General features: G+C 39.0%; 1 protein-coding gene and 1 long non-coding RNA gene across 8 annotated transcripts in view; one reads left to right on the forward strand and one right to left on the reverse strand.

Annotated features, from left to right (window-relative positions):
• The window catches only part of Rabgap1l (RAB GTPase activating protein 1 like), a 616,206-nt gene that overhangs the window by 131,606 nt on the left and 463,828 nt on the right, over positions 1 to 20,772 (reverse strand). For 6 of the 7 annotated variants that reach the window (XM_046430137.2, XM_058574417.1, XM_046430139.2 and 3 more), the window contains one exon: positions 2,093 to 2,221. In XM_046430137.2, the coding sequence (XP_046286093.1) occupies positions 2,093 to 2,221 (129 nt within the window). Of the gene's footprint in view, positions 1 to 2,092; positions 2,222 to 11,515; positions 12,226 to 20,772 lie in introns of those variants that run through there. The other variant, XM_046430148.2, reaches the window with a different exon arrangement.
• Positions 11,247 to 18,814, forward strand: LOC131423640 (uncharacterized). Its single transcript, XR_009225464.1, has 2 exons — positions 11,247 to 12,242; positions 15,224 to 18,814. It is a non-coding gene; the product is annotated as an uncharacterized LOC131423640 (long non-coding RNA).

A 20,772-nucleotide genomic window follows, 5' to 3' on the forward strand; every position in this document is an offset into this window, starting at 1 on the left:
ATCATCACACTTGAAGGCTTTAAGGAGTTTGTATCTTCAGAGGTCTTTTTTGATACACTTGGAAAATGATCTTTTTGAATATAGGTTTCATTAGAAAAGACAAAATAACATTTTTTCCCTGCTCAGTTGTTAACTTTCAAAGCATTGAACTGTGTGTGTGTGTGTGTGTGTGTGTTTTAACATTTACAATGTACTTTAAAATAGGTTAAAACTCAAAACAAAGGCATTACACCATGAAAGTGTTATAGTGGTTATGGTAATTAAGAGAAGTCTCTCTCAATTATTTATTAAGCTCATGTAACTACAGTTTCCGTGATGAGTTTAATAAATTGATGGCAACTCTTTTGTTTAGTTGCTCAGTTAAAAATTATGGAATTGCCTTGATTGTTCTTTTATTATCATATCCACATTTAACACACCATAAAATCTTGTTGGTTTCTTTCAAGATACACCCTGTTGCCAACCATCTTCATTTCCATTCCATCTCTATCTCCAGGGTGATCACTCTGATTCAATCTGTCATCATCTATCAATGGGATTACTGCAAAACCTCCTGTCTGATCTCCCTACTTTTCCTGCCTGTTCTTAACAAAATATGCATTGTGCTTCTCTGAGAACCTCAGACAGAGCCTATCATTCTTCCATTCAAACTCTGCAAGGGCTCCCCATTTCAAAATAAAGTCTAAGTCCTTATAATAATCACAATTTCTGTCCCCTGGTGAGCACATTGACTTCCTATTCTACTTCTCTGATTTCATCTATTTCACTACAGATACACTGACCTTCTTCCTATTTCTCAAACCCACCAGGCCTGAGCCAGCCTCAGGGTCTTTGTACTGGCAAGCTGTGTCTGCCTAGAATATTCTTCCCCAGGGCAGCTCTACCAGTAACCCCTATCTCCTGTCTCATTCATCTTCTCAGTGAGGACAACACTGACTAACCAAGAACAGCCACAACCTTCCCCACTCCACCAATCCAACCCTGATCTTTCCCCTTTTCACAACTATTTATCACTTCAAAAGTATTAAATTCATTTATTATGTTAATTATTTGGTGTCCATTTTTTTCAAGCAAGAATGTAAGTTCCATAAGACATGTCTGTCCATTTGTTTAAGATTATATAGGACAAAGCAAGAAAAGCCTGATTTAGGCAAAGCTTTCAGTTCTCTAAGGAACTTAGAAAGTTTAAATCTTGATCTGCCCATTTCTATCTGGCGCCTGCCAAATGCCTACACATACATTGGTCCCTGTCGTATGTTTGATAAAACTAAACAAATCTTCTAAGGAGTTCAAAATTGAAAACTCTATCTACAAAGTTGTGATATTAAAGTGAGAATGCAAACAAATTTATTTTAGGTAAGAAGGTCCCTTAGTATATTTCAGAGGTATAAGAATCAATGTTGGTAAACTGGCTCCAAATCTTTTAAAAGTGTGCATTCTCACTTTAATATCACAACTTCCTTTCCCCTTTCCCCTTTTCTTTTCTTTTGTGCTGGGGATTGAACCCAGGGCCTTGTGGAGGTACAGCAAGCACTCTGCCAACTGAGCTCTATCCCCAGCCCTAATATCACAACTTTGTAGATAGAGTTTTCAATTTTGAACTCCTTAGAAGATTTGTTTAGTTTTATCAGACATACGACAGGACCAATGTATGTGTAGGCATTTGGCAGGCGCCAGATAGAAATGGGCAGATCAAGACTTAAACTTTCTAAGTTCCTTAGAGAACTGAAAGCATCGTGGGCTTTTCTTGCTTTGTCCTAAATAATCTTAAAACAGATGGCAAAAGCAAAATATGAAGTCTGCTGCCATGGAAACCACTATCACAGCAGCACTCTCTGGAGCCCCACCTATAAGATAAATGTTTGTCTTCCTATTGTTACAAACTGAACCAGACAACTTTCACTTTAAGTACCATTAGAAGGTACAGCAACCACATATATACTGGCTGGATAAAAAGTCTTGAAAAATTAGCTCACACACAACCTTAAAAATAGTCAAAACCCTGCAGTATAGAGAAGATGATATTTACATCATTTGTTATGTTATTTTGCATTCAAAGTATACCTTTATCATATAAAACTTCACGTCTTACTTTAATATTGCAAGCCTGCTCCATCAGTCTTCTCGCATTTTCCTCTGCCCTGTATCTCTTTGGAAGCTGAACTCTGAAGAACTTTAAAGCACCTTCAAAATCAGCCTGTAGAAGATCTTCCTTTGAGGTCTGAAAAAAAATCACCAAGAATTACCATTACATTTTAGACTGCATTTGGGACATATATATTACAAAAGGAATTTCTATTTTCCTGGATATATTTTCTTAGCTAAGGTCTAAAAAGTTCCAAAAGTTCTAGAAGCTTTTCCCAATATTTAGAGGATATTGCTATAAGCTAATAAAATCACTATAACTTGTAGAAGCAATCTGAGTTAACTAATGAATTAATATTTGATTTAGACTACCTGAAGATTATAATTGTGGATCCTGGCAAAGTTTATTAAGTTACAGCTCTGAGAACAAAACAAAAAAGGAAAAAGAACTCTTGCACTAATCTATGACTTTCCCTTGATGAGCATCTTAAGGACAGGACTACAAACATGACTGAAGACACAGACCATGCCACCGAAGCCCATTAGTTACATAAGAAATGCCTAATGGGAAGATGGCTTCAACTAATGACAGTAGCAGCAGAAGAAGTAAATTAAGCCAACTATTGACTTTTTATAAAAACTATTGCTTGCAAAATTAATTTAAAAAAAAATAACCAGTTGGAAATATATATATTGATGCATTAAAAAAGACTGAAAGGGAACAAACAAAATGTATATCTGGCTGGTGGGATCACAGGTTTTTCTTTTTAATATTTGTTGTATTTTCTGCAGTAATGCGTTTGCAATAAATAATAAGTGTTCTTATAAACAACCTTTTGTGAACACCCTGATACATATTATAGATTTAGGAGGAATAGTTACCCAGAAGTAAACCAAAAAGAAATTAGATGAGTTAGAGTCAGTATTTAATTGTCAAAAGCATCAGTAATTAAAAGAAATCACGGAATTATATGCTAGTTAAAAATGCTAACTTTTGGGACTGGGGATGTGGCTCAGCAGCAGATTGCTCACCTAGCACACATGCAGGGTCCTGGGTTCAATCCTCAGCACCACAAAAATAAATAAATAAAATAAAGGTATTGTGTCCAACCACAACTAAATAAAATGTTTTTTAAAAACTGCTAACTTTATTTAACTTCAAATATAAGGATACAGCCTTTCAAATTAAAGACTGTATCAAAGCAGTATATAGTACGTGTAATTTCTGTTCACAACAGGGCTTAACTTCTTGTCATCACCACTAGGTCCAAGTCACTGGCATCTCGTAGCTTGAGCCACTTCAGTGACATCCTTCTTTCTGATCTTGCTCCCCTCAATCTACTGTCCTTATTGCCAAAAAAAAAAAATTCTTTGGAGGCAAAGGTTCCCAGTGAGCTCAGAACCCAGTCCAACTCCTTCCCAGGGAGCACAGGCCTCCTGTGGTCCCAGCCCTCCCTCCAGCATGTTTGGAACCACTGCTCCCTCCTTGTCCTCAAGACCAAGGCCCAGGCTTTCTTTCCAGTTTCTGTGCACACATCAAGTTTCTTCATTGCTGAAGGTCATTGGCTGGTTCTTCTGCCTGGCATACTTTTCTCCCAGATCTTTACAAAGAAAGCAACTTTTTGTTATCCAGATTTGGGTTCAAATGTAAGATGAACGAGGACTTAAATTCTTCCCCCACCTCATCAAGTCACTTTGCAATTTTATAGCTGTTCCCCTTCTCTCTCCCCTAAGGAAGTTTTTCTCCTCCCCCATTTCCTGTCGTGTTCACTGTTATGTCCACAGCAACAAGAACAAGGCCCCAAATAGAGGAGGTACTCAATTAAAATCTGTTACAGAATGAATGAATGAAGTCTACCTTCATCTCTCTTTTACTATGTACATATACACCAGTTTTCCTTCCTTTCTCCTCTGGCCCTTAAAGAAACACATAAAATAATACACCAACTAACACCTTGGGATGTGGCTCAAGTGGTAACGCGCTCACCTGGCATGCACATAGTCTTGGGCAGTTTCACATAGTCTTGGTTAGCCCACCTTTATATCAGCAAATTAGTAGTCAAAAAATAGAGCAGGGCCAGGTGGGGTGGTGCACATCTCTAATCCCAGCAGCTCAGAAGGCTGAGTCAGGAGAATCTCGAGTTCAAACCCAGCCTCAGCAATGGAGCTAATCAACTCAGTGAGACCCTGTTTCTAAATAAAATACAAAACAGGGCTGAGGAAGTGGCTCAGTAACTAAGTGCCCCTGAGTTCAAAATCCCCGGTATCAAAACAAACAAACAAACAAACAAAAAACAGCTGGGCTAACAGTGACAGTGAAAAAAATATAAAACTTCAGTACATCTAAGATTTATTTCCTTCCTCATAAAGACTCGTATTTGACGGCAAGTTGTGCTGGAGAGAATGTTTATCATGGTCTCAACTCACCTTAATCTAGTTGGAAAAGGCAGTTACTGGAAAGAGTCCCTCTAACTGAAACAGGAGCTGCTGGATTACTGGGAAACATCAGCTACCAGTTACACTGGACACAGCCATATCCCAGTCTTCCCTTTTCACATATAACACCAGTCCTGGTGACAGTTCTCTAGAAGTGGTTTGGAAAATTCAAGATGGGCTGCTTATTGAGCTTTTAGGAAAGAAAAGGATGAGCCCTTTCCTGACTACCCAAAGGTCTCTGAGGGCACTTGTACTTTCAGTGCAACTAACCTCTAGTTTCCTGGAAACACATGCCCCAAATGTTGTGTGTGATGGGGGCAGTGGTTTGGTTACCTAATTTTCTAATACTGTCCAAGGTCTACTTCCAAGGCCTTTGAGCTCATACAAAAGCAGAAGCCTGGGATGAAAGATGATACTATCTGTATCTGACTAGACCTCTCTCTAGTCAGAAACAGATAGTCATGTTCGCATAGATGCTGCTTGAGGTGCTGCTCAGTCCACCTCAGGCTGAATCTCAGGAAAGCAGAAGACACTGTTAGTGTTGGTGAAGCTCTGGAGCATACAGCTTGCCCAATGCAGTTAAGCCCAGACAGAGGACAGCTATGAAGAAGGGAGGCTCAGGTACACAACTGTGGAGACTTCATCTTACTCAATTCTCTACCTCAGTCTCTGGAAAATGCTTGCCCCATAAAGGTACACAAGACTGCAAATATTGGAATGAATTCATTCTAATACCAACTCCAGCTAACTCGTGGTATTACTCAAGTTTTCCCATTTTAAAAATGGGAATGTCTTTAATATCAAGTATTTGAGAATGACATAAGTTAAGGTATATGAGCATATTTCGTGAACACCAAACAAATATGAGGGATGATATTCACTAAATTATCTGTGTTGCTCGAATACTGATATTTTACTGGTGAAAAACAGTGCTCTGTTATCACTAATGTAAAGAAGGTGGCTAAGTTGTAAAAACTCATATTCTTCTGGTGGAGTGCAAGACAGCTGATTTCACTGTGAATGAAGAAAGGTTGCCAGTAAGCAAAACAATACGGGGTTCTAGAAGAACCTGCAGTCCAACTCTTAGACTGATGGGCTGTCTCCTCCAATTTCCTACCTTTAGGAGACTTCCATAATCACGAAGTATTACATCAAAAGCCTTTGCAATGCCATAAGCGGATTATAAGCTTATAGGGATAACTCTCCATTTTTCTGACAACTGTATCTAAGAGGTTTTTCCTTCTACAATTGAAGGATAGACTCTCCTTGCTCTGCAAATATTTGGGTGCTTCACTAAGGACTTATTAGAAAGTAGTAGTTTGAGTATATTTTTTCTTTCCTTTTTTTTTTTTTTTTTGGAGTTCTGGAAAATGAACCCAGGGTCTCACTCAAATACCCTCCCTCCCTTTTAAAAATATTTTCTTTTTAAAAAATATTTATTTATGGGCTGGGGCTGTAGCTCAGTTGCAGAGCACTTGCCTATCATGTGTGAGGCACTGGGTTCTATCCTTAGCACTGCATAAAAAGCTAAACAAATAAAGGCATGCTGTCCATCCACAACTAAAACAAAAAAGAAAGAAAATAAATTTATTTATTCTAATTTGTTGTACATGACAGCAGAATGCATTTAAATTCATAGTATACATATAGAGCACAATTTTTCACATCTCTGGTTGTACACAAAGTAGAGTCACACCATTCATGTCTTCATACATGTACCTAGGGTAATGATGTCCATCTCATTCCACCATCTTTCCTTCCCCTATGCCCCCTCCCTTCCCCTCCCTCCCCTTTGCCCTATCCTCAGTTCCTCCATTCCTCCCATACTCTACCCAACCCCCACTATGGATCAGCATCCACAACAGAGAAAACAAGAGTATTTTCTTTTTTTTTTTTAATTATAATTCATGTGTGTGTATCTATGTGGAAGGGTCATACATTTTCTTTCCTGACTACATATTGATGGCCCCCCTAAAAGGAAAATATTTTTTTAAAAGTTTAATGTAAGGTCTCACCACCTAGAAAAAACTCAATTAACTTTTTTTACATTACTTGTCCTTTTTTTTGCCTGATGTTTCTACACACATCGTATTCATATTTAATAAAATTAGAATCATATTGAATGTTATTTATTAAATATATATGGTTCACTAATATAATAGCAGTCTAAAATATAAGTAGCAGTGCTTTCTATGAAAATAAAACAGGCTACCAGTTTTCACAAATACGAATTATTAATAATCTGGCTATGGAGATGATAACTTAATGGTTATAATTACATTTATAATTGTCTGATACTAATCTTCTGACAACAAAAAGAGGTTTAACAGATGATTTTTGTGATTATAATGCCCAAGCTCTAAAAAGGTATCCCTAAAAGGCAGTCTAAGACTTCAAGAATCAAACCAAGTACCAAAAAGAGGTTGTACAAACTGGCTCCTGGATTACCTCTCTTTTTTAAAATTTTTTTTTCTAAATTTTATTTTTTAGTTGTAGTTGGACAAATACCTTTATTTGTTTTTATGTGGTGCTGAGGATCGAACCCAGGGCCTCGCGCCTGCTAGGTGAGCGCACTACCGCTGAGCCACAACACCAGCCCCTGGATTATCTTTATGTATCTATACTCACTACATAGAATCCTGTCAGGCTAAAGCTGATGTAAACTGGAAAGACAGTTCTTCAACTGGGAAATTCTTAGTTCTTCTATAATGTCTTCAGGATAATAAGGAAGAACAAAATAATGAAAGTCAACTACTTTCCTGACATTATTTGTTAAGTAATGTTAGCCAGAAGAGAATGTAGACAAGAATTAGGGATATTTGAATAAGCAAAGGCATATTTTCTTCCTTGTAAAATAAAGAATTCAATGTTTTAAATAAGAACTGATAAAGAATCACCTGTGAGAATCAGTGGCTCTATGAACATCCACTTTTTGCTCCTCAAACTTTTGAACAAATCCTTTCAAATAATCTGAGACATGTTTACCAACTGCATCTTCAATATATATATATTGAAATAAATATTCATTTATTTGAATTATATAAAAGATTACCTTCACAATTAAAGGCATTTAAACAAGTCCCCTTCCCCCTTTTCCCCTTCCCTTCCCTTTCCCCTTTTCCCCTTCCCTTCCGTTCCCTTTCCTTTCCTTCTTTCTTTAGTACAGGGAATTGAACCCAGGGCCTGTGCGTACTAGGCAAGCACTCTACCCCTAAACTACATCCCTAACCCTAAACAAGCCCTATCTTCTATTACTTTTATTTCCTTTCAAGAAGGTAGGAAGAAATACCCAGAGGGAAAAGATGTAATGTAACTATTGTCTGCACTTCTCTCAGTAAAATGAATTAAGCAGACTACCTGGCAAACCATAGACATCAACACAAATGTGCTCCATAAATTCATAAAGGCTCTACTTCAAGTTTACACAGCAATAAAAAATTATATAATATAAATTAGGGAGTATATTTAGAGATTATTTTGAGATGAAAGTTAATTCTTGAATTTTGAGGGGTATCAGAAGTATACATGGCAACCTCTGTGTTTGGGTCTTTAACTTCTTTTAAAAGTTGCAATGTCTCTTCAGGAAGCAATCCTTATGGTCGTGAGCAATAGAGATAAAAAGGGGAGACACTCTTCTCTATTCTTTCACTTCTGCCTAAAATTAATGTTTTAAGAAGTCTACAAACTAAAATTAGGATGCAATTTGACAGCATAAGAAATATGATCAAAATGAGATCTTATAATGGCTACTAACTGGGCAGCTAGAGGGTGTATGTGCGTGTGCATGTGCATGTGCGTGCGTGTGTGCGTGTGTGTGTGTATGTATGTTTTCTTAACCCTCCTTGGCCTGGAAGTCCTTTGAACTCACTGTGGAAAGTGCCCAAAGTGTCAGTATTGAAAGTATAGCCGACATTAATTTTAACATATAATTATCAATAATAACTTCTTATGTTGTATATAACAAAAAGAAAAATTCCAGGGGTTCAAGGACAAAATTTTGAACATGAACAGAGTAAAAGCTTTCCTTCTTTTTCCAAATCTCACACACTTACAGAGAATGCACTGTTACGTGTCACTGCTGATACCGTTTTGAATGTGTTTTTCTCACTGAAAAATTCAGCGTAAAAATCTCACATTTTAAAGTAACTTTTTTTTTTTTTTAAGAAGCACAGTTCTAACATCTGAATGTTAGCTACAGATGCTTCTATTCTGAACTTCTCACTACTCTTGGATTATAAATCTCTCCTTAAGGGCTTCTAATAGGTAGTAAATTGTTGGTTTGAACTTTCTTAAGGGATTATTAAAAAAAAACATGTAAGTGTGTTTCTCTTCCACACCTGTATTACATTTACCCCAAATGGCTTTTTCCTCCTTCAGTTATGATGTCCAATAGGATTCCTATTTAAGAAAAAATATTTTTGGAGGTCTGAGAGTCATTTGGAAGCAGAGCTTTAGAAGAGAGAGACACTACTAGCTGATATATAGGATGTTTGTATCTCCTTCTCCCATGTTTTAATTTCGATAAAAGGAATATTTGGTGAATCAACACAGGAATTGTTGATTTGTGGTTATATCTAAAACAAAGTACTTGTCCTGATTTACTAAAGGAAATGTGTTCTTTATTGGCTGCAGCTTTGAAGGGCAACAAGAAAACCCTGCAAATGTGCATCTTCCATTAAGTCAGGGGCCTCTTTCTAAGTAGGATTTACACAAACTAGTGTTCTAGTAGTCTGATGAACGGTTCCTCTGGGAATCAGGGAACAATAATTAGAGCTCAGAGTCCAAATCTACAGTGTTGTCTTGATTCTTTTTAAAAAATATTAACTTGTTTTATAATGAAAAACTTTACTGGGAATTTAAAGTAAAATAAGGTATTTGTGCACATTTTACTCAGAAACATTTAAAATAAGGCTAAAAACGCTCACATGTGTCTTAAACTTTAGTGCTTATTTTTGTGACTGGATAGAAAGTGGGCAGCACCACACGTGGCAGGATTCCTCTTAGGACCGCCCTGTGCAGACTGGCCACTGACCAACAACAGCACCAGGCCGACCAAGTCTATGTGCCCCTGGAACACATGCCAAACTTGAGCAGTTACTCATTGGATAGCAGATCCAAATTCACAGCAATATTGCTAATTAAAGGGCATGTGACTTCTCAAAATGTTGACTACCCTGGTTCTATCAATAACCCTGTGAAAAGCGTGTGACTGTCTATAACAAGGCCAGAGATTTCCAAAGGGCCTCACAGACAATTCAGCACACGCTTTTCACACATAGTGAAGTGGCTCTGAAGATTAAGAGTCTGACACAACCTGAGGGACGCGCGACCTCAGATGCCTGATTTCGCAGCCAGACTTGGCACAATTGCCACAGACAGCTAGGGAGGACCTCCCAAAGACCTCAGCCTGGGAACCCAACTCCTTGTGGATTTCATTGCTGATTTTTTTTTTAAACTAGAGGCAGTTAAATTCATACCCAATGCAGATTTGAGTATGAGAGATAATTTTAGTTATCAATGTATGTTTTCCTTCAAAACCTGAAAACTTAAATGCCAAAGAGAAGCAGCACCAGATGATTGGAAAGTCACCAGTAGAAGCCCTTGAGTCACAAAGTTAAGCAATCTCTAAGATATGGAAATACATCACACCAAGCCTGATTCCTCAGAGATGCAGAGAATTTGTTGAAATGTACCTTGGCACTTGATAGTGTCAAAATCCCTGAAATAAAATGAATCATGACTATTCAGTTTTCTCCTTTACTAATAAAAAAATGTGACTCAGGGAAGTAATGATTTCACCAAGGTATCAAAACATATGTATTTGGCTTTCAAACATTCCTTCCTTAAATGGAAAAGGAACTATATTTCTCAAAAGATAACGTCCCTGAAATTGCATGCTGGCCATTGCATCTAACTTCATCTGGCAAAGATCAACAGACTTTCTTGAGGGTGGGAAATTCCTTACATAAATGGCCACCTACATGTCTGTTGCAATTCCACTGTAAAGACGATTTAACACATATCCTTGAAGACTGAGTTAATATAGCTATAAAGACAAGTACAAGCAGAGATGAACTATCCTGAAGGAAGATACGTGAGAGCAAGAGTTAAATTCAGTCAAGTAAATACTGTACTGAAGAGCCTCGGATCTGAGAGAACCCTAACAAGGGAACAGTCTGGAAGGGCATTAAACTCCATTCGGTAAAAGAGACGAACCTGAACTATTCGCCTTCAACTACCAAATAATGGTATAGGACTACCGCAGACCAATTACATTATAGAATAGTTGCTAGGTATGGTTCTCAAACCACTAAAGAGAACCCTGCAACGGTGATTGTGGGTATTTAATTTTAACCCTTGATAGGATATGAGGAAGGATGATTTTCTCTTGTTCGAGAAATCAAATAACAAGCAAGCCTGACTTCCCAGACTCACAGCACAGACTCGGCAGCTTTCGGCTGCTTTACAAACACACAGTTCAGTCATTCCAGGAGAGAAACCTACGATTCCCTACCCATGGATATTTAGGTCGTAAAATTCCCTACCAAGAGAAAAAAAAATCAAATTGGCAACCAAATGGGGAGGTTAGAAAGCAAGCCACACAAAGTCTCGATGTGTGGCTATGTCTGTTGTAAAATTTAACCCTTTGAAGACATAAATAACAGAATGCCTATAGCAAGCACTTGGGCATTCTGCTTTATTGCTGAGCCTAGTCATTCGGAAAATAATTTTTTTTTTTTTGCTTCCATAGAGATAATGCCACTAATGTGACCCTGGGCTCTGAGAAGAGAGCCATGGTTTCCTCCAGCCAATTAAGGAGTGGCATGGACCAGGCTCCAAAGGAGCAGCACAGCAGTGGCCACTTAGCCCTTCTTTCTCAGTAGAAAGGGGAGAAGGGGAAGAAAACAGGAGATCACAAGCCTCCTCCAGGGATACATTCTCACAGAAGACAGCAGATTCTCTACAAATGAAGTTCAGTGAAAAACAGTCTCACCGCCAGAAGCCGAGGCACAAACAGCCGATGCCCCATCCCCAGAAGTTCCAGCACCCGGCACGCATACTCATTCACCAGCTTGCTCCTCTCGTCGTGCATGTCCTGGGACTTTTTGACAGGAGGGGTGAGCTTCGCAGCTGGGGCTGGGCAGGGCACCCCTTCTTCCATGAGCAGTAAGTAGGTATCCAGAATGAGAAAGCTGGGTCTCTTATCCACAATCTTAAGAACTGCGGTGGGAGGGGAGCCAGGCTGATGTCTCCCCAGGAGGATGCACAGAACAGTCAGTGGTGGGAATTGTCAGCTAATGTCGCCACGAGAAAAACATCTTGGCTAAATTATCCACTGAGCAAGAGCCCCAAAGTAGACTAAAAATGAAAATGGAATCAAATGCTGATCTAAATAAAAAATGGCAAAAACAACCAAATGCAAGAAAATGGCCAAGAGTGATGCAGGAGTTCAGACACACGTGTGAAAGCGGACAAGCTGCTTGGAAGGTCTGGCACGTTCCAGTGTATGTGTGTGCTATGTGTGTGTGTGTGTGAGAGAGAGAGAGAGCGTGTGTGTCTATCTCTGCGTGTGAGGACAGGAAGCCAGGGCAGTTGTGAAGCTGCAAGGAGAAAAGGATGAGCTCATTGCAATCCTCGATTCGTGACAAGCAGTGCTGCTGCTGCCACTGCTGCTGCTGCTACTGCTGCTCTGCCTCTTGCTGTGAATCAGTAATGAAGGGGTAAGAAAGGAAGGGGAGGGAGGAGGAGGAGGAGGAAGGTGAATGAGCATGCAGAGTGTGTCTCAAGGGAGAATGCTGTAATAAGAAGCCAATGGCGAGCCTTTGGACAGATGCGCTTCCCCATCTCAGTCTACCTTCAATCAGTGTTAGTCTGACAGCTTATGCTGTTGGATCTTAAACCCACAGACGAACGAACTAGCTTCTCCTAACGTGTATCGTTCACAGAAAAAATCAGACAACCAGCCATCTAAAAGACTGACCTATTCACTCTTGCTTTCTAACAAGGAGAACAGATAAAAGTCTGATCTCATTCCATGCGTTTAAAGCGGGAAGCTCAGATCCTTGTTAGATCACTGAAATCTACAGAAGAGCAGCTAGGGTAGAATGACAGAATATGAACAGAAGAGCAAGGACCCAGCATTCAAGAGACACACCCTCAAGCTGAAGTGTTTATGCAATAATAATGACTTTTTGCAGTGCCAGGATGTACAACAGCATTCCAGCATGCTGGAAGGCAGGCCACAATTCAAAGCAAGATTTTTCCACATACAATATGATAAAATATAAAAATCTACAATATAATATTAAGAACAGACATATAAGAAATTACTAAAGTTGAGAATCTCAAAGCAAAAATAACTTTCTTATGCCATAGACTCTAATAACAACAGCAGTTTAAAACACTGTTTTGATACTCTCTGGTCAAATTAATCCTTCCCCAGCAATGCTGCTAAAATCAGAAATTAAATGTAGTTTAACATTTTACAATCTTTATGCTAAAGTGTTATATCAATTTCTCTGATGCTAGTAATAAGTTGTAGCCAATTAAAAGCAAAAGGACAAGATGACCTTTAGGGACAGTCTCTTAACTTTATGCGAGCCATTGAGTACTTAATGTTTGGCATCTTGATTCTGAAATTTGTAATTGGGCTCATAAACACCAAAACAGAATATTCATGCAACTTTTAGCATGGTACAAGGAATAATGGGGTAAGAGGCTAGAGCAAGTTATTTCTGAGTCTTAGTTTTCTGTTATGACAAAAAAGAGCTACAAATCCGCAAGTAACTAAATAGAAACAGATTTATCTTAGTGCAAGATATAGATTAATTATGGAATTAGGATTAAAGAGATATAGGAAAGCAGATATTGCCTCCATTAACAAAATAATGTTTGGTTTCTTATTTGTTTGTTTGTTTGGTATGAACAATAAACCCAGGAGTACTTAACCTCTAAGCCACATCACTAGTCCTTTTTTATATTTTATTTTGAGATAGAATCTCACTGAGTTGCTTAGGGCCTTGCTTAAATTGCTGAGGATGACCTTGAATTATCAATCCTCCTGCCTCAGTCTCCCGAGCTACTGGGATTACAGGTATGTGCCACTGAGCCCAGCTAGTGTTTGGTTTTCTTTTTCCAAAATCTCATGAAAAATAAAAACTTAAAAAAATATTTAAAATATTATTGAACAAAATGTCTTAAATGAGATATTGATAGAGTACCATCAAGACTTTTATTTCTTCCAAAACTAAAAACCATACAAATTAAAAATTTTATTAATCAATGGTCAAAAGTATTAGAATAGTGTGTGTGTGTGTGTGTGGTGTGTATATTCCAAGTCCCTAAGGTTTTGGAGGAAACCTCTGATGGGCTGCCTAGGGTTGGGGTAGGTTTTATTAGAACTGGGAGACTGGGCCTTTCACACTACACACCACACACACATATGCACACACCACACACATGTGGCACACAGCACAGCTCCATTTTTACTTTGCACACTTTCATTCTGTTTTAGATTCTGTTTGAAAAGACTGCTGCTGCAGGATTAGGGTGAGGAACACAGCCATAGACATCTCACATTTAGGAACAAGGGAGCAGTTTGAAGGCAAAGGAAGAACAGAGCAACTTCTTAGCTCACAGGGTTTTCTCTGATCTGCTTTTTAAAGGGGGGGTGCCGTTTTTGATCTGACTAGCTAGGCCCCACAAAACACTTTCAGAAACATTTATATAAACCAGAGACAAAGAATTTGCACAAAATGATTCTGGTAAAAAGAAGTAATGATTAATCAAATGATTTTAGAAATGTATGGTTTGGCCTTGGTGCTCAAAAAAGAAGTTAAAATTATATGGACTAAGTATTGAATGTAGTTATTAAATATGATACATGTTTGTGTGTATGTGTAGCACTAGGGATTGAATCCAGGGCCTCTGTGTGCCAGGCAAGCTGTCTATCATAGAGCTGTAGCCCCATCCTTCTCCCACCCCACCCCACAATTTTTTTTTTTTGAGACAGGGGCTTACTAAGATGCCCAGGCTGGCCTTGAACTTGCAATCCTCCTGCCCCATACTCCTGAGTAGCTGGGATTATAGGTTTGTTATATCATACTTGGATTAAATTATCATACCTAGTAAGCAAACCAGTAGTTACAATATTTAGGCACATGTAACAGAATGCTATGTAAACGGTTCTATAACAGGTGGTCATGAATTTCAGAGGCCCTAATCCCTTCACAATGTTGCTCCATAAACATCCATCATAGGTACCTTTAAAATTTCCACAAGTTTTCAGTAATGGTCCTATTTTCAGAACAGGATGATGGTTAACATCAAATAACTCTTTAGAACCTCACAGTGAAATGGAAGAATGGATTCCAGGAATTCTTGAAGCCCTTAAACAATTACCCTCACCTCAGTATTTATTCCTTTTTCTCCCAAGCCCCCAATAGTTTATTTATTGCTGATGAGATTCAGCATTAAATCACAGAACACTTCTGAGGAAAAAATATTAATTACAAAGTAGTCTAAAAATGGGATAATAAAAACTCTTCTGAATTAACCAGTTTATAATACCCAAATTATCTTACCCTATCATAAAAGAGATTTAATTCTGAAAGTTCAGTTTAAAAGCAAGTCAAAGATAATATGTGAAATCTGGATAAATCACCTATAGAAGAAGAAAACCATTTTCTCTCTGTTCTTTTAGGTGCTCTGCCTTGGGTCCCACATAAGTCTGATCAAAGACAGTCTGAGGAGAGGAAAACCACAGCAGTCCAATACATGCAGTGTGCGGATAGGAGAGATTCAGTAACGAGCAGCTCAAAAAAGCAATTAGATCTTGAGCTTATACAGCATCTCAACAAAGAACAATAATTTTGCAGAGAAGTGACAAGACAAACAAAGGAAAAGAACTTTGAGCTTCTGGCGTGACAAACTGTACACAGCAGGGAAACTGACGTGCACAAGGGCTGCTCAGGTGAGGCTGTCTGCACAGACTGTTCGTGGAGACTGTCAGAACCATCTCATTTCCACCAACAGGGCTCTTAACACCTTTCTGGTCTGGGAGATGTGTACTCAGGGCTGGGGGGCACCTTCACAGGGTCACTAGTGTTCTACTCTGAGGCAGAGACAGCTTGTCCTGTGCCTCCTTCTTCTCAACTGTCTCTAGCTCAAAATAGTCCTTATAAAGAACTGGCATATTTTGGGGTGGCACACTCTGAACTCCTTCACACCCAAAGAGAGTGACTAAGAGAGGGCCAGCAACAGTCCAAAAGCCATGGCCTACGGACTCACACTGACACTCTCTGGCATGATGGAAGCAGGCGGTGGTGCAGTCCTGATTAGAGTCTTGCGCTGAAGAGTGTTCTTCCTGTGTCATGACTCCACTGTGTCATGACTCCAGATCGTGTTCTGGACACAGTACATTTCCATTGTAAATATAAAAAGCATATCTAACTTAATTCACAAACCCATAATTAAGAACTCATACACCTCCCCAATAATAATCATGTTAGGTTGTTCATTCCATGGCTACAAAGATGTAAAGGAAATACTTTCCAACCTGCAGTGAAGTATCCAGAGATAAAACAAGGTGTGCCAAAAGGAAGGACATGCTGCCTGCCACAACCTGGGCGTGCTGTGGCCATCCACAGCAGGAGCAGAGGTAGGCTTGAGCTGGTGGGACAGGCCTATCCCAAAGCTATGAGGAGTGAGGATTAGATATCTTTAGGAGAAAAATAGGACGTTGCTAATTACACCATCTTTTAGTTGTATTTACTAGCTAAATGACAGGGCAGTTACTTAACACTCCCTCAAGCCTGAGTAGAAAAGCAACATCACCTACCTGGCCCAGATGCTGTGAAAATATAATAAGTTGTGCCCATAAAAGAATCTCTCAGGGATTGGAGCTGAGTGGAGCTCAGTGGTACAGTGTTTGTCTAGCATGCTCAAGGCCTAGGATTAAATCCTTACCACCACCACGAAGAAGGAGAAGGAGAAGAAGAAGAAGGAGAAGGAGAAGAAGAAGAAGGAGAAGAAGAAGAAGAAGAAGACTCACACAGTGCACAGCACAAGGCAGATACTCAGGAATCACTTGTTTTTTTCATTCTTACCAGCAAGTCATACAGAAGAGAAAATGTATAAAATGCACTGTGTTCATTTGGAATAGGGTTCAGAAAGATGAGAAGGGCTCTGGATATCCTAATAATAGGACAGTCAGCCAAATACAGATAGAACATGTTACTAGGAGACCACCTGCCTCTTCAGTTCACTCTTAAGACACAGACATGTTAACAAGAGGAGCAATGCTTCTCAGGGATGAGAAGGAAAGAGTAAATGTCCTTCCCTAGCTACTAGTTCTTCATCAGATGGGTGACTTTTTCAAAAAGGAAAACTCAATGATTTGTTAAGTTCCTAAGAGCCAACAACAGGCCAGAGAGGCATGACACAGTAAGTAGCCTGGGTCTCTTAGTGCTGTGGGTGCCTGCGGAAGTCACACTGGCTCTTCCAGTCAAAGTCTTAATTCTGTTCAGTGCTGTGCTATGGGATCCTGGATACAGAAGGAAACAGTAGACTCTGCTTCTAACTTTATAGGTTATCCAAAGCACTTGAAGAAAAGATTGAAATGAAATGTAATGATACTGAGCTCAGACATCATCTCCCAGGAAAACGTGTTTCATTATTTTACAGTTGGAACTCATATGTGGAAGAATCAGAGCACAAAATAAAGATACTACATAATTAACTGGCACTGTAGTGGGGCGTTCAGGTTATAGATCTATAGGAATTTGAAGAAAAAGCATGTTCCTATAAAACCCCGTAGACTACTGGGTGTTGTGGGGAAAGCACTGATCTCTTGTGAGACTGATGTTATGACAGTTCCAGGAGGGATGTTGTTTGCTCTTAAAGAGAAGACAGCGGTTTCCCCTTCCCAAAGTGATATGATAGCATTCTGAGCAGACCTGGCAGCATCACCAACACCTCATTTCCTATCCTCGCGATCAGATTCATGTGAGAACTTCTGCATCCTTGTGGAAAGGTGATCGATCACCTTATCTGTTTCACATCTACACTGACTAGTAGCTCAGGAGCCTACCTGTTTTATTACTACACATTTATGTTTATTAGAAAAGAACTACACAGAGTAAGCCAGAAATCCAAAGTTTCTACTTAGTGGATTCAGTTATCTATCAGTATCTGTAACTGCTTTATTGAGGCATGATTGGCATACAGAAAGTTATAGATATCTGTGGTTAGGGGACAGAACCCAGGGACGCTCAACCACTGAGCTACAACTGAGGCCCATCCACTCCACACATTTTTTTTTTTTTAATCATGAGACAGGGTCTCACTAGGTTGTTGAGACTGGCCTTGAACTTGTGATCCTCCTACCTCAGCCTTCCCATTCACTGGGGTTACAAGTATGTGCCACCTCGCCAGGCTTAAGTTGTAGGCAATTAATGTATAGGGTGTATACTTGTGTAATATACTCTTATACATTTGAACATAAGTATACATACATGAAACCATTATCTTTATCAATGTCAAAACTTAACCTTCATCTCCACAGATTTTTTTTCTGTCCCCACCCCTTGGTTTCTTTTGTGGTTAGAGCACTTAATAGAAGATCTACATCAGTAATATATTTTATAATAACAGAATAAGTATACTTCTTTTTTCCATGTGACATTAATAGAATTATTTGAAGACAGTCTTAATTTTCTTTTCTCTAAGCTAATCATGTCCGCTTCCAAATCCATCTTCTCCGAGCTAATTTCTAGACCATTCCAGACACAATTCTGTCTGCTGCCCCAAGTATACACTTGTTTAGATAGTGTCCCTCAATACAGTGTTGCCCACAATGGAAAAAATACTCTAGATTTGATAGCAGAATCATAAAATAATGGGATCTTGTTAGACTCTAGAAAATATCAAGGTCTACAACATGTCCATCCAGTTGCTGAAAAGACTGAGGCAGCTTGCCATCATAAAAACTGTAGGAGACGGAGCCAGGAAGGCAAGATCTCAAAGTGCAGAAGCACAGCATGGAAGCCAGCACTTCCGGCACTATAATTTGCTACCTTTCAATTAATACAGTTTCTAAAAAATTATCTTATGAGAAGGACTATCCTTCACCATTTTTTCCACACATAACTGGTCCAGAGCATGTGCCTGCCACCTGCTGTGAAAGAATCTAAAATTCACAGATTTGAGCTGAGGTGGAGTATCCCCAAACCTGCCTCGAGAACAGTGACTTTTAAATACACATTTGTGATAATAAAGCACATGTGCCTTTTCAGCTTTTGAGTGGCAAGTACTCTCTTCTGCAACCAAACAGTTCAAGCAGCTTCTCCCTTGGCAGCTCAGCTATAGTGTCAAATGTAAGAGCTGCTTTCTTGAAGCCATGCTTGTGACACAGGCGTGAAGAGGGAATGCGGTCTCAGGTCTCTCTCTCTCTGCCATGGACAGTGTATACAATGCTCACAAGCATTTCAAGCGTGAGCAGCAGGGATAAACATATGTCAGTACAAGCCTGTTTTTTAAAATTTTAAATTGATCTCATTAAAATGAAGACATATAGAATCTAACTATTCCTTGATCCCCTAAGCTAGATCAGCATTTTTTAAATCTTCATGTATGTGTTTTGTTATTGTTTTTTTTTTAAAGAGGTGCTGTATTCATCTTGTGAATTGCCTCTTCCTTCTAAGGCTTATCTCTAATTTTCTATTAAATTCGCAATCTGTGGCATATTCATGTTATATAGAATGCTAGTTGTAGTATACCAGCTGTCACTATGAAAATATTATTTTCAGCAAAGGAGTTATATGGGTTAGCCCATGTATTAGCAATCGAATTTGTTTCTAAAAAATGAATATGTCAAGATGGGAGCCTTGATATATTAAATGGACAAACCACATTTTGAGACAAAGTGGTAATAGATTGCACAGCTTCCCTCTCTCCTCCCAACAAATATACATCCTAATTCAGTAGAATGGTAGAAGTGGCAAATGGCAAGAGTGGAGATGACCCCCTCACTCTGTGAGCTCAGCACTTGTACACACTCAGTATTGCTATAGCAATCTGACAAGGCAATGGGTGAATGAGTGTACATGGGCTTCTTTGCTTCACAGATGCTTTTATGTATCTCATGCTTGCAAGTGCTCCAAGTGGAGATTAAGATAAAAATCTAGTGACTAAAAGTATGAATCATCATTACTTTAAAAAATTTTTTTAGTTGTAGATGGACATTTATTTATTTTTATGTGGTGCTGAGGCTCGAACCCAGTACCTCACCCATGCTAGGTAAGCGTTCTACCACTGAGCTAAGCCACTGTCCCCCATCATTACTTTTTTTTTTTAAGGTGGACACAATATCTTTATTTATTTTTATGTAGTGCTGAGGATGGAACCCAGTGCCTCCCGCATGCCAGGCCAGCAAACTACCACTTGAGCCACATCCCCAGCCCCCACCATAATTATTTTTATTCAGGGTTTGTAAGAACCATGAGCTATCTGAGTACTTCCCAACATTTTATCATAGCAATATCTGTGCCCATTGAACTTACAAGTTAAGTGACTTGCCCAAGGATATGTAGCTAGTTATGGGGCTCAGGATATGCCACCCCAAAATATGTCTCTTGGCATATTGAATATTTTACACTGAAGAAATTTGAAAAATAACAGGAAGGATGATTCTCTGCCCTAGTCCCCTGAAGCAAGTCTTAAGACCCACGTAGGAGGGAAAGGAGCATCATTATCTCAGAGGATGAAAGGGTGTTGAGAGAATCTGAATGAACACGTTTGTTAACCCACTTTATCACCCTTTGTCCTATCACAGTTCACCCTCTCCATTCTTTACCAACTCTGGTGTAAAAATGTTCGAGTTTAACCATTCCTTTGGGTCTTTATTTGGGGAGTGAGGGTACAGCCCCTGCAGGAAGTAATGTATTTTGTTTAAAGGCCCCTGGGTCATGTAAAACATATTAAACACATTTGTATGTTTTTCTTGTTACTACCCTTAACCTCAGGCTGAGAAGCGATATGTTTTTTTCTCTTGTTAATCTGTCTTCCTGCAGGGGCCCTGGCCTGAATCTGGAAGGGTGGAAGAAAGATACTCTCCTACATTATAGCTACAATGACATTTTTTAGATAACTACATATATTTAAGTGTTTTAAATATAACTTAAATTATTTGAAAAAAAATGAACTTGGAATTAAACAGGCTAGATCCTAGGGGACATGAGACCATTCACCTAG

The sequence above is a fragment of the Marmota monax genome, unplaced genomic scaffold, assembly GCF_021218885.2.
Source record: "Marmota monax isolate L192 unplaced genomic scaffold, Marmota_monax_Labrador192_F-V1.1 WCK01_AAM20220418_F8-fsc00055, whole genome shotgun sequence".
Classification (NCBI taxonomy): Eukaryota; Metazoa; Chordata; class Mammalia; order Rodentia; family Sciuridae; genus Marmota; species Marmota monax.